Genomic DNA, 12,243 nt, shown 5'->3' with positions numbered 1-12,243 from the left:
TCTTACTAATCTCTTTAAGTTGTTCTCACTGCAGCAGCAGTGGAGGCTGGTCCCCAGAGCAGTAATAAAGAGCAAAATGGAGCTCTGCTGCAGAGACCCTGACCTCTGACCCACAGTTGCTAACTGGTACATGGGTGGGAGAGGAACACTGCTAAAAATCAGGAAATACACAAGTCATGTTACACAGGAGAGGGCCTGCCCAACGAGCCATGAAATCAGGAAAAGAAAGTCAACAAACAGGGAGCACAGAATTATTCAATAGCTGGAGACCTGGGGCTGTGTGCATTGCTAATGTCCCAGTGAGTTTATCTTGTATCCCAGAGGAGCAAGATAGAAACACACAGGGAGAAGCAGAGACCCGGCTGCTGACATATTGTAACCGTCTTATTCAAGAATTCAAAATGACAGATAGCCCTTAAACCACAAGCTTTTTTGTAAAGTATTCTCCCCTGCAGATCTGATGTGCTGTATTTGAGTTTATTTATACAATTACATTACTATTGAATTGTAATGTTATGTAAATGTTATATTTATTAAATCAATATTTTGAACAGCAATTAATATTAACATCACTTTATACGTTCATAAACCAGTGAATGACTAACATTCTTCTGTGCTGCAGGAATTCAACATTTGCCTAGGTAACCCCGAGTCATGCGTCATGCAAGCAAAAAGCTTCTAACACACCTGTCACAGCTCTGCCCCTCCACGTTGGACTTGCAGTGACAACGTCCATCCAGAGGAGAGCAGACGTCCACAGTCCCAGTGGGGTTACACTCACAAGGCCTGCAGACAGAAGGTGATGTGAAGATGGCAGACATTTGTATATGGGCTGTTGACAAACAGGAAACAAGAATTTTGAAGACAAGTACATTGTGATGTGTCGCCTTCACTGATTTCCATGAGTATATTCTCAATTTGCTTACTACAAAATATTTCTCTGCAACCAGTAGGGTGTCTTGCTCAAGAACACTTCAACAACAAGGATACTTGTCCTGAGGCTGAAACCCGGGCCGACCCCGGTGACTTGCTGACCCTGTAGACATGCTTGTTGCCGTGGCTGCGCTCATTCATAAAGCACAACAAGTGTTCATGTAACAAATCATCAACGCTGAAATGCTTGGTAGGGCACAATCCATCACACCAAATTTAAAGGCTGTGCCAACAACCTTGATAAAAGCAAGTGAGTAGGTGTGCGGGTCAGCTGTGTCTTGGATCGTGTGTCAAACTGGGTTTGATCACCTTCATTGATTGATTACTTTTGTTTGGAAATGTAACACAGGATCTGTTTTTAATGAGGCGCTATTACAAATAATTCAATTATCCCAGGGCAAGCTGTCTCTGCTTGTTTCTGCTCCACTGGTCTGAGTAATTCACAACTCAACAGCCTGATGTTGCTGCATGAATGAAAGAAAGGTGTGTGCATGTGTGTTGCATGTGTGCATGCATACATAATATTGCCAGAATAATTATAATTAAATGCAAGGCTCAAATCTAAAATTAAACTATGTATTAATAATCTTGTTATTGCCAACCTTGTGATATTTAAAAAAGGGCTAAAAGTAGGATGCTATTCCGTAAAGATTTTCAATAAAGCTGCATTTTTCTTGAGCCTCACTGAGGATTGCATTATTGATGTTTTCGGCCATGTGTGAAGAGCGGAAATGAAGTGTAAACAAAACACCGACATATTCTCACCTCCTATGCCGACATGTTAGCTAACGTTTCCTCACACATCCATCAGATACGGAGCAGCGTCGCCACGCATGTGTTTTTGGCAACTCGGCAAATTCAAGTCAAATGTTTACTCTCATTTTAGATCGGATTTGGTCTCCACCAGCTCCTTAGAAACGTATCTGGCTCTTTATCTTAATGCTCCACTGTGTTGACAAGCAGGTCACTCGCATTATCAGTTTGTTGGGGCTTGATAGGAAGTGTACAATACGATTTTAGAGCTAAAAGAGGGACCCTGTTGCAGCCGGAACAACATTGATGAAAGCCGTGAGAGTGAACCTCAGGAGCTGTAAAATCTGAACAATTAGAGAGATGCTAAAAAAGCTGAGCTGAGGGAAGCGGCAGAGACTGGTAATCGTCTGCGGTTCATCACATTGAGCGACCCCTTTCACGTTCAACCTCGTGATTAGATTCATGTATAAATATTTATTGCAGTGGGTCTAAAGTCATGAGAATAAATATCAGGACAGTTTATCACTGGTTTTCAAAGCGAAAGCTTAACGTCTGTTTGTCTGTCAGTCCCACTGCCTGTTGTCACCGTGTCCACAGTTAGGTGGTGGTAGAAATAATATTATCACCAAACAGTCATTGATATGCGATTCAACACCATCTCTACTTAGTATTCCCTCAGCGGGTGCAGGGGGTCAGGGAGAGCTGGGATGGTATATGAATACAAATACTGCATCATACTTCTCACACACACACTCAGACACACATATATGCACTATAATGGGCATATAACTGCAGGCTTGTATGTGCACATACTTAGCGAAAGAGCCCTCAGGTCAGAAAGTTAGAATGTGCTTTTCATCCTCAAAATGGATGCGGCAGGTCACTGCATATACAAACTGCCACAATGGACGTAGAAAAATAACCAGACTGAGTGTTTGTGTGTAAAACGCTCTCATATTTTAGGAATGAAAGCGACTTTGCTTATCTTGCAAGGAATTGAACCGCCTGAGCTTAGCGTAATGAAACGATTAAAATCAGAGCGAAGCACAGATACAGAAAAAACTGCATTCCAAACAATGCACTGTTTTGTTCTTATCCAGGGTGCCAGCTCGCCGAATGGAGAACATTTACAATCAGCCATCAATCTGGTCACTTGGTGTTAGTGATTAGTTTGTCTCTGCGAGAGAAAAAAAACTACTTTCCGTGAATAATTAGCATTTATTGACAACACACTGCTATGTCCTGTTTTCCATTTGTGTGATATTTCCTGTTTGATTCTGCTGTCAGTCGCCCTTGTCTCTCGTCTAAGGCCCCACTCGAGTGTGTTTCATGCCTCTGTGATTACCATTTGTTGTTTCTGGCTTTTAACTTTGATTTATTCTGACCACCTCACCTCACATGCATATTCCGTGCTATGTTTGATTGCCTGCTGTAACCATGAAATGAAAATTCGCTCATTATCCACTCGCCACAATGCCGATGGAGGGGTAGGTGAAGTGTTTGTGTCCACAAAACACTGGAGTCTCAGGGCATAAAAGCGTTGAGGTCGCATCGAATGCAATTGAAGACAATTGCGACGTTTCTTCAGATGTAATCCATCGGCATAGGGGTGAGTGGATAATGAGGGAATTTTATTTTTCAGTGAACTATCCCTTTAAAGCTGTTCCGTTAAGTTTCTGAAGTCGCCGAGGCGGTATCCAGTCACCATGACAACAGATGGAGTAAACCTCATCGGTCTCTGGTTTGCTTCTAAGGGATCTTCAAACGCCAGATCTTCCTCTCCTGTTGGTCCAGCTGGTTTACTAAATCTCAACAATGCAAAACACATGCATATAGAGAACATTGGTTTGATGTATAAATGTATTTGTTTTGGACATTGGATAAGATATTTAGGTATTATTTCTTGAAGCTCAGATAACCAGTTTTTGGTTATATAATCACTATATAATTTTTTTTGTAAATATATATATAAATAAATGGCAAAACCAAAGTTTTGGCGACAATATCTATCCTCTCTGTAGCTCTGTTTTGTTTTCAACCAACTCCTGAGGCAAGTATCTGGCTCCTCCACGCTGAGGGCTCCACAATGTTTGCCAGCTAGCAGCTGACTTTCATCAGCCTGCCTCTAACCTGTAGGGTGTAATGAGAGCAGGGAGAGCGAACCAACACAATAAAGCTGCGGGGCCATAAAAACAACACAATCAGATGAAAGACAGTGAAAAGCTCAGGCTGTTTGAAGGGGGACTGCAGAGTCAGATGTTAAATCTCTGTGGGTTTAACACTACAAGCCAAACCTCTCATATTACACATAGACATGGATCCATGGTGGGAAATTTGTATATTAAGCTTTATACTTAATAATATTTGTATAGAATGAACATGTTTGTTTATTTGTAGATAGCTAATTAAATCTGAGAAATAATCACATATATCAAGTTTTTCTCATGAAATTCAGACTAGGTATTTATGTAACAGTCTCATCATACCATCTGGATGAAAGAAAAATAAATATAACACAGCGTGCCAGAGGCAGGACAGACCGTGTTCATTCTGCGGAGGGATCACGTGTTTTTGTTTACATCACATCAACAGAATCAGCTCTTATCACTGAAAGCGATGGGATCTAATAGTCTTTCCCAGTTGACATCTTCTACAGTGTCTTCTCCGTGCATCGTACCACCTTTTCATCCTTAGATATTAGTATATCACTTTTTTCGATTTCATTTCTTTCTGTTGCTTGTTGGAAACGTCATCAACACGCCGTCTCGCTCTCGGTGAAGCTTCCCAATAATCTCCTGCTGTTTTCTCATATGGAACCATTGGGACATTATCCATATATTTACCAGGGAGCAGGCAGAAAAAACTCCAGAATATCCACAGCAACTGACTTGGACATTGGCATTTTCCTATACAGCCCCTCAAGAGAAATGTATTTATTCTCGAACTCAGTGCGTGTCTGTAAGCAGCAATACTGTAGTGAGGAGTTTTATATATTTGCACACAGACCAGAAGAGGCAGAATACAATTATATATCAGCATTTTACAGATTAAAAGACTGAATGAATAAAATGTGTTCTGAGTTCGACTTAAATGTTATCTTAAATCTTCAATTTGAAAATGTTACTTCCCCCTTAGTTCATGTTGACGTGTGTAAAAAATAGACCAGTGTGGGCAGTGGGAATAGTTTGATACAGTATTTTGCACATCCTGGTACACAATGATAAGAGGGTCGCTAATTCACAGTGGTGTCACTTAGAGAAATGAGAGTCCTCCTGCAAAACAGGGGAGATTTATTGAACAAAGTCTGGAAGTTCTTTGCAACATCTTCAGTTCCCTCTCATTGCATTTGCCTTTTTTTAAAGGCATCATGTGTGTCGATATGTGCGTGCGTCTGTGTTTAGGACTATGTGTGTTGCTCACCTGCAGCCACCGGGACCCAGCGAGTGAAAGCCGGCTCGACACGTGTCACACTTCTCCCCTGCCACGCCGACTCGACACGCACACCTTCCTCCTACATCACACTGCAGACTCACTGAGCCTGAAGGGGACAGCCGATGAATAGTGCACGAAGAAATAAAAAAAAAAAAAAAAAGAGAATTGAAAGGGGTCAAAGGGGAAAAGATGGCAATGAAGACAATTTTTAAACTTCAGAATCCATCTCACATAAAAATGGATCAATACATTCATTAATAATTTGTCATGGCAGGGAAAACTGAAAACCTGTTACTGGATTCCTTTTCCAGAAACCACAGAGGGGAGCTTGGTAGATCTGAATACAACCTTGCAACCGTACAGTCGTACGGTCGTACGGTTGCAATATAAAGGACTCCAACAGCACTGGGCAAACACCTTATACTATTCAGGAAACACAGAGGGAACCAGAACAAATACATTTGTTTGTCTCTCCCGCTGGTTCTCCCCTCTTCACCCTGAGGACGGTGTAATTAGGGGCACAAACATCTAATGTCCCTCTCGCCTAAAATTAGACTGTGTTTAACGAACACCGGGCCTCTCCGCCGATAACGCTCTGTGACTCGACTGGATCAATTTACAACAGCGGGGCCGAGGCGAGTCATGGATTTCTTTAATGGTCCTTTTTGGGGGAAGCTAAAGAGATAAATCTGATGGGATGAGCCAGACATGAGAGGAGATTGTATAAATTATGAATTAGAAAGGATTCTACTCTGAGGGAAGGTTTGGTGGTTGAGTTGTCCACGAGTTGGGCTAAATATTAAAGTAATGTTTTTAATGAGCATTTGACTTCAAAAGCTGCAACAATTAATCCTTTTCCGTCCTTTTTTGCCTGTAGCTAAATCTCACTTATGGCGGCCTTATTGTGCCCACACAGCATCCCAGTTTAACCATAATTATTATACTCATCCCAGGAAAAAAAACAGTCGTGAGTAATGATGTTGGCGTGGATTATAATTGGGGTTTCTTTCATTGTTCTTTGAAACAATCCCGTCTTTTGTTCCTGCAGCTTACCGTCGACATCACAGCTGCAGGGAAGGCAGGGCTCTTCAGAGGACTCCCTGTGGTGGTGCTCTCTGCAGCGCTCGCAGTGGGGCCCGTCGGTGTTGTCTCTGCAGCTCGCACAGCGCCCCCCACTGCCGGTGCTGCGGTACTGCTCCATGTCAAACACACACCGGACTGTTCTCCCGCTGCAGTTGCACTCTGCGTGCGAGCGGGAAAGGACAAGAAGCAAGAAGAGGGAGAGACGCGAAGGACGTGGAGAGAGCATCCACAGGGGGAAGAAGCCAGCAGCGAGGAGGCAGCAAGGTTGAAAGAGAGAAAGATCGAAATAGACAAAAGGGGAGAGACAAGGGGAGGGGGGATACATGTGTGAGAGATTATGTGTTCTGGGATTGGATCATAATTTAGAGGCTCGTTGCTAACCTCATTTCGCACAGGCCTAATGAGGAGCCAATCGGCTGTCAGGGGGCACTTAGATAACAGTAATTCATGTTTATACAAGAGCAAATTACTCAGCTGATAACACACCGTCCCAGCTCTCATGCCCCTCACATCAAATCCCTCCTCAGTTTACCCGTTACCCTGAGGGGGGATTTAGGTGTAAATTGCCCATTTTATTATGAATCAAGCTGGCATCGGTAAATTATTATTTCTTCCCTTTTAATAAGGAGTCTGAGCAGGTACACCCGATTTGAACGATGACTAAGCTAGTTGCTTAAAAAACTAAATCTACAAATTTGGGATTAGTGAAGAACTTGAAAGAGATCAAACACGAGTTCTGAGTTTCACTTGACTTTGACCAATTTTGCTCAGATTGGAATTCTAATTAAACACGAGTTGACAAAGTCTAAAACATGCCTCCATTATAATTGGACACCCTTTATGGCCAGCGTGTTAGCAAACACGTGCCTACTTATATGCCAACCAATCTTATAGACCACTCAAAGTGCTTTAGTTCAGAAGCCACACTCACCCAGTCATTAGAAATCTATTTCCAATCTATTACTCACTGCCTGCAAATTAGGATTCAGTATTTTACCAAAGGACACGCTGTTTACAAGAGCTGGGGATCGAACCATCAACCCTCTCCAACCCATGAGCGGATTGTTTGTTACTCTTTGTGCTAAATAGAGAATGTGACAGATTTGGCTCATGTTTCATTTGGATTTTAGGTGTGATTAAAGAAAGAAGTGTAGCAAATTGTGTAATAAAACTTTTCCCGCAACATAATCGACTTAATTTTTCAACAGGTGAAAACGAATTAGAATTCTTTTTTTCAAGCAATTTGTCTTTTCAGAGCCCTTTTCACTGATAAAAGCTCTAAAACCATGAGCTAAAAGATGCAAAACAGCTAAGTAGAGATGAGGAGAGCAGCAGATTTGTGTGGTTTCAGGCAACTCCTGACACATTACACACCATTACATCCTATTGTTAGTATAAAATATGGATCGGTGCAGCTAAAAGCATACGTCCTGAAATTGTAGGTCTGATGAATAAAGTGAGAATAAGCTGTAGAAGCCAGCCTCTGCTCTGCTCTGCTCTGCTCTGCTCTGCTCTGGGTCGTCCTTGGAACACACCACGCATCATTTGACAAATGCTGAATCCCGTGTTATCGCATCTGCAATCCCTCTGCCCATGGGGCAACAGAATCTGACAAACCTGACACCCCACATAGAAAGGCGCCGCCGCACGACTCAGGTCTGATTGGCACTGGCAGGCAACTAGTGCACAAATACCACCAGCCCACTCTGCTTTCCAGCTCCCGTCCGCTCATATCTTTATCAGAGATGCTATGGTTGTGCTGCCACTGACGGTCAGGCTAGCTGTTAGCCCGGTATCAGCACTGCCAACAAGTGCTGGAGCCTCTGTTGAATTCACTTTAGTGGTAGAAATTCATGTTGACTCTGCCAACATCTCTGAAAATGTGATTCTGGAGGTACGTTGCTAGAGATTCTGGGGAAATGTATGAGAGTCTGGTGCTCAACAATTATGTTTTATGTAATCGGTTTAAGAATTAAAGTGGAGAAATGTTGTTTAGTTTTGTATTGTGGTTTATCATCCTATACCACCTTGAAGCACCTTGTATGTAACTATGTAGCTATAGATTTACCGATTATTTATTATTATTAGCTGTCAGACAAACTAAAAACCTGGCTCTGATCACTCTAAGCTTTTATTCTTATTTTCACTATTTGTATTTGATTTGATTTTGTGTAACAAAAAAAAACAATCTAAAAAATGTTTTATGTGTGTATTTTATTAAAATATTGGAAATTACATTACCAGCTTTTAATCCATATGTCCAATTAGCCATATCAACCTCCTTACTTCAACAAAAATACACTATATCCTTACACACATTATCATAAGCATGTTTCAGTGCTAAGAAATGTAGGAGAACAGTTTAAAGGTGGAAAAGAGAAACAGCTAATCACTTGAAGTTGTTCTGAACAGGTTTAACACAAAGACCACTACGCTGCACAGCTTTAGGTCGCCCGTGCTTGGCCATCTTCCCCACATTTATTGGTCTGCCCACACACAACCATAACTTCCACATGCTGCTTCCATCAATCCTGTTCTGGAGACCACACAGCATGTGCGTCACTGCCACTGTGGAGAGCTCCGTGCAATTAAGGAGGCAGACTTAGCTTCAGACTATAGGACGACTGACGCAGGATCTTTACAGGGCGACACAGTGACGTCAGTCTGGAGCTGGACAAATCAGATTAATAAGCCTATACCCTCTCATCTCCCACTGCGAAATCAGCCATTCCAATTGTTACCCCAGGAGCACATCTGTATAGCTAACGTCATCGCCAGAATAATGCATTGAAGGTTTTCTGTTTCAAGGAGCAGAAAACTGTCTTCTTTAAAAGGATCTCAGAAGTAGTTGAAAAAACGTAATTTAAAGCCTGAAGCACAAAGATATATAAAGGTATATAATACAAATACCTCCGAATGTTATGTTGGTGATGAACTGAGGTTTTCAGGTTTGTTTTTGCACTTTATGTCCTCTATCCACTCCAAACACATTCCTCTGACCTTCTGTGTATTTCAATCAGGCGACACTTCCTCCTCTCAAAAACGATGCTGCTGTTTATCAAGTATTAAGCAAATCAACTAGAAAAACATTGGGTAAAGCTCCACCAAAGCCCAACAGTCTCCTTAAATTCATTAGCTGCACCGTTTCACACACACTCAAGAGATATCAATTCCCTAATTGGGCCTCATTAAGATACATGCATTATACATACATGTTGAAGAAACACTGTGTCTTGCAATGTTAAAGAAAGTTAAAAAAAATAATAACCCAGGAAACACCTCCTTATTTAGATCTGGAGCAAAATTGAATGGCTGACCCACACTGCATCCTCACACCGGGTTTCATAGAAATCGAATTCATTGTTTTTGAATAATCTCCGCATACAAACACACAAACAAATGAATAATCAAAATATAACCTCTTTGATGGAGGTAATTCATAATGTAGGAGGCAGGGTAGGTGTTAAGGATGATAACCTGTCACAGCACTATCATCTGAATAGTCAAAAATGAATTATCTTGTGTCAGACAAGAGAGAAGATCAAGGTCAGGATCCGTCTTAAAATATTTAAATCAACCTTCACTACAGATTCTGACCAACCTAACTTTAAGTGTATAAGTCCGCTAGAGAAAAACTTCCAGCAGGAAAAGGGATGGACTCTCAGCAAGTGGCACGGACCTCTCTCTAGAGGTCGATCCTGTAGTACTTAAGACTTTTGCGGAGGGCTTCTAAGGACATTTCATTTCATTATCGTGTCCATTTAGGTGCGAACGTTACCCTCACATTGCTGCTCGAGGCTTCGTCAGACAAGCTCTGTTCATACTTGGTATTAACGTGTATCAGAGTGATGTGACCACAAGTCGACAGCTCTACTAACGTCAGTCCACAGCTGGCATTAGAGATGAGTCCCCGACCACATCCAACTGACAATGTGTATGGTTGTGTGAGAAACAGAGAGAGGGAGGGAGAGAGGGGCAATGAGGAGCTGAGCAAAAGGACGCGCTGTTCACAGCTATACAATGAAACAGGATTCTACCCATTTGAAATATATACATGGCTGTCAATGTTAATTTGCACCAGGCCGACACAAATAAATCAAGGTAGGGAACACTGGGAAGTGTGGTAATATTTTGGTTCATTATAACACTGTGGTAGGTTAGGAGTCCTCAGCTGAGTCAGCTGTCCTTTGTAGCCCAGGGCGCATGTGTATTGACACTAGGGCTGCAACAACTAATCGATTAAATCAATTATATTCTATCTTAGGCAACATCTTCTGAGTTGGGGTCAGGAAGCCAGCCAATCCCGTGCCTTGTTTAGCTCATGTCAGGACGGCATCTCCTCTCTGGAGTAAACATTTGAAATAAGGCAGAGACACACATCGCTCTCGACCAAGCGGAGGAAAATCTTTCTCAAGTGTGGGAATACTTTGCATGCCTTCAGAGACTGTCTTACTCGTATTCTTCCACTCCTCCTCCTCCTCCTTTGTCTTTACTATACAACTATATATCGACACAATAGCACACAACTTGGAGGCCAGAATAGACAACCCAATGTCATGAGAATTTAAATCGAAATAAATGAAAATAAGGTTGATTTAAGGTCAGTGAGCTGGTGGACCCTCAGAGAATCCATAAAGTTGGCACTGTCCTTGGCAGCCAGACCTCAGCGTAGCATCAGTAGTTTCCACTTAAGCTGAACTAGTTTCCACAAGGAAGCAAGCAGACCTCAGTACAAAACCTACGAGTGCCCGTTAGAGGTGATGCAACCCAATCTTCTTGTTGTCTTTTGCCCTTCACATGAAAAGTGTCTCAGTGCTGTTGCGGAAACACACTGCAAACAGAAAATGCAACCCCTGCAGGCCCAATGATTTCTCACTTTTACATCTAATTTGCCAGATGAATGAGATGTCACAGCAGCCAGGAGGATAGAACGTCAGCAGTGATAAGAACCATTCGGTAAGAGACTATGCTGCACATAAACCTGCACGGCCTTTAGTGTAGAGCTAAAGACAATTCTCTACCTACCTCACAGATTTATCAGATATTTTGGTTAAAATATCACTGTTGTTAAGAAGACTTGCAAAAACAGCATTTGCAAAGTTACATTTTTTTTATTTTGTAAAATTCTCATTATTCATGTTATGATATCTCAAAGAAACATGTCTACAGTGATATATAAAAACTGGGGCATGCAATTTTACATATTTTTCTACTCTTTAATGTTTTAAGCTTTTCCATATTGGCAGCATTACATATTTACAAATACAGTCTCTGCCATTTTACAGGTTTGTGGGAGTATCAAAGTAATTTACTCATCCAGTGTGTTTACATAATCAAAGTGGAAGAAGAACGTCTATGTGGAGCATTTTAAAGTGATTTTTTTTTTGATGGCCAAAAAATAACCCTGAAAGAAAGTAATTAGCGATTTGGGCAGACTGACTACAATGACATTACAAGTCAAAAACTCAAAAGTTGTTCCTATCAACACAAAAACAATATAAACTGTTTATGAAAATGTTTACCCTGAACAGAGTTTTGGTTAAGCTCAGATTTTAGCAACTTAAAACGAGGATTAAAGATAAAGAAAAAGATCAATTTAATTTGAATTTATCCTGTACATGTAGATAGGGCCTGTTTCTCAATGATGGGGCCGTGCTAGGTTATTAGCATTCTGACTTCAGGAGATATCGCTAAACACAATAAATAGGTGAATGTGTTCCATATCTACTCACGACTTTCACATAACGTCAAAACCGTTATTTCTTTACATTCTTTAAATAATTTTCAGAATTATTTGACTGAAATACTTGAGTTTTCCCGTTTAATAAATAATAACAAATGAACAATTAATCCTGTGTTAAATAGGATGCACACAGTGGTGACTCTAAATTGAAGAGAGGTGTGTATGTGACAGTGAATGGTTATTTGTCTCTGTTGTGATCAGCTGGTGACGTGTCCAGGCTGGAGTCTGTCTCTCCAATGTCAGCTGCGATTAGTTTCTGCCACCATATATGACAAGTACACAAGTATAAAGTATAATAC

At 41.3% G+C, this 12,243-nt stretch overlaps 1 protein-coding gene across 1 annotated transcript in view; it reads right to left on the bottom strand.

The window, feature by feature from the left end:
* lamc3 (laminin, gamma 3) overlaps nucleotides 1–12,243 on the bottom strand; it is a 106,412-nt gene that overhangs the window by 61,890 nt on the left and 32,279 nt on the right. The window contains exons 5-7 of the mRNA XM_061077365.1: nucleotides 6,172–6,360; nucleotides 5,107–5,224; nucleotides 688–786 (exon numbers count right to left, since the gene is read on the bottom strand). Of these exons, the coding sequence (XP_060933348.1) occupies nucleotides 688–786; nucleotides 5,107–5,224; nucleotides 6,172–6,360 (406 nt within the window). The remainder of the gene's footprint in view (nucleotides 1–687; nucleotides 787–5,106; nucleotides 5,225–6,171; nucleotides 6,361–12,243) is intronic.

Source organism: Limanda limanda, chromosome 1, assembly GCF_963576545.1.
Source record: "Limanda limanda chromosome 1, fLimLim1.1, whole genome shotgun sequence".
Taxonomy (NCBI): Eukaryota; Metazoa; Chordata; class Actinopteri; order Pleuronectiformes; family Pleuronectidae; genus Limanda; species Limanda limanda.
This window is presented reverse-complemented; position numbering and strand designations above follow the sequence as displayed.